The following is a 1,095-nucleotide window of genomic DNA, read 5'->3' as shown; positions in this document are numbered from 1 at the left end:
GAGGCCAAAGTCAGCACCATACATGCTGGTCGTCGGCCCTTGACTTGAGAGCGCGGGTGTCGCTTCCATCCCGTGGCAATCTTCCGATCGATCGCTGGGAAGGCAGTGAGTGGGGCAGACTCGAGACCCCAAACAACACATATAGATATGCATATTCAAACGTCAGATTGTAGTGTCTTGAAGTTGAAGTGAAACGACGTATGTCCTTATCTTTCTACTTTGGATTGCAGAGCGGTAGCGCCGAATCCAGCATCGAATTTGACTTGTTGCCGAGCGAAAGCGGCGTCGAGAAGAGCCGCCAGAGCTTGACGTCGAGCATGAACATGCGTCGTCCTTGGCGGTAGGTAATGATGCCAGCGAGGGCGGCCGAGGCGCGGTCGAGGTAGTAGACGTCCTGGACGATGCGGTTGTGGTGCGCAAAGAGGAATTTGGCGCCGCTCGAGAGCAAGAGCGAGCGCACGCGGGTCTTTGGCCTCTCCATGTACACGCGCACGACGCCAAAGCAAATAATGTTGCAGCCGACAACGATCCCAGACAGCAACAAGAGTCGGTCGCGCTGGCCGATCGCAATCGTACCGCTATTGCAAACCGCTTGAAAATCAACTTGGGCGAGAACGCACGTGGGGTGCAAGCTCACAGTGGCTTCAACGGGAAACGCCCCCGCGAGAGTCGCAACAATAAGCCACACAAGAATGCTATTGGCAGTTGTATAGTACATCGAGTACTCCTTCGTCACGATGAGCGCAACGTCGTTGACGACCGAGACGAGCCACGTGACCTCGCCGGCCGCGAGCGCAATCTTGTACCACGGCGTGGGCACGGCCGCAAAGTAGCTGCGGTAGCCAGACGTCTGGAGCTCAAACGTAGCGGTCGAGAGGAGGCAGAGCGCCGTCATGGACCGAAGAAAGAGGAGTGGCCGGCCGACCCAGACGATGCCCCCGACCCGCGAGAGCTCGAGCATGTTGAGTCCCTCAAAGATGCCCCGCGTCGCGACCATGTAGACGCACGCGAGTGCCGAGACTGCGAGCATGAGAAATGTGACGTACCATACACCGGCGCGGCAGTACTGTGCGAAATCTTGCGTGAGCATCCACG

General features: G+C 57.8%; 1 protein-coding gene across 1 annotated transcript; it reads right to left on the bottom strand.

The window, feature by feature from the left end:
- Positions 1–194: 194 nt before the first annotated feature.
- SDRG_16541 (hypothetical protein) lies at positions 195–1,090 on the bottom strand (the record flags this gene model as incomplete). Its single annotated transcript, XM_008622756.1, has 1 exon — positions 195–1,090. One exon carries the CDS (start codon positions 1,088–1,090, stop codon positions 215–217), a length of 876 nt encoding a protein of 291 aa, XP_008620978.1. The 3' UTR covers positions 195–214.
- Positions 1,091–1,095: the final 5 nt, after the last annotated feature.

The sequence above is a fragment of the Saprolegnia diclina genome, assembly GCF_000281045.1.
Source record: "Saprolegnia diclina VS20 unplaced genomic scaffold supercont1.134, whole genome shotgun sequence".
In the NCBI taxonomy this organism is placed as follows: Eukaryota; Oomycota; class Saprolegniomycetes; order Saprolegniales; family Saprolegniaceae; genus Saprolegnia; species Saprolegnia diclina.
This window is presented reverse-complemented; position numbering and strand designations above follow the sequence as displayed.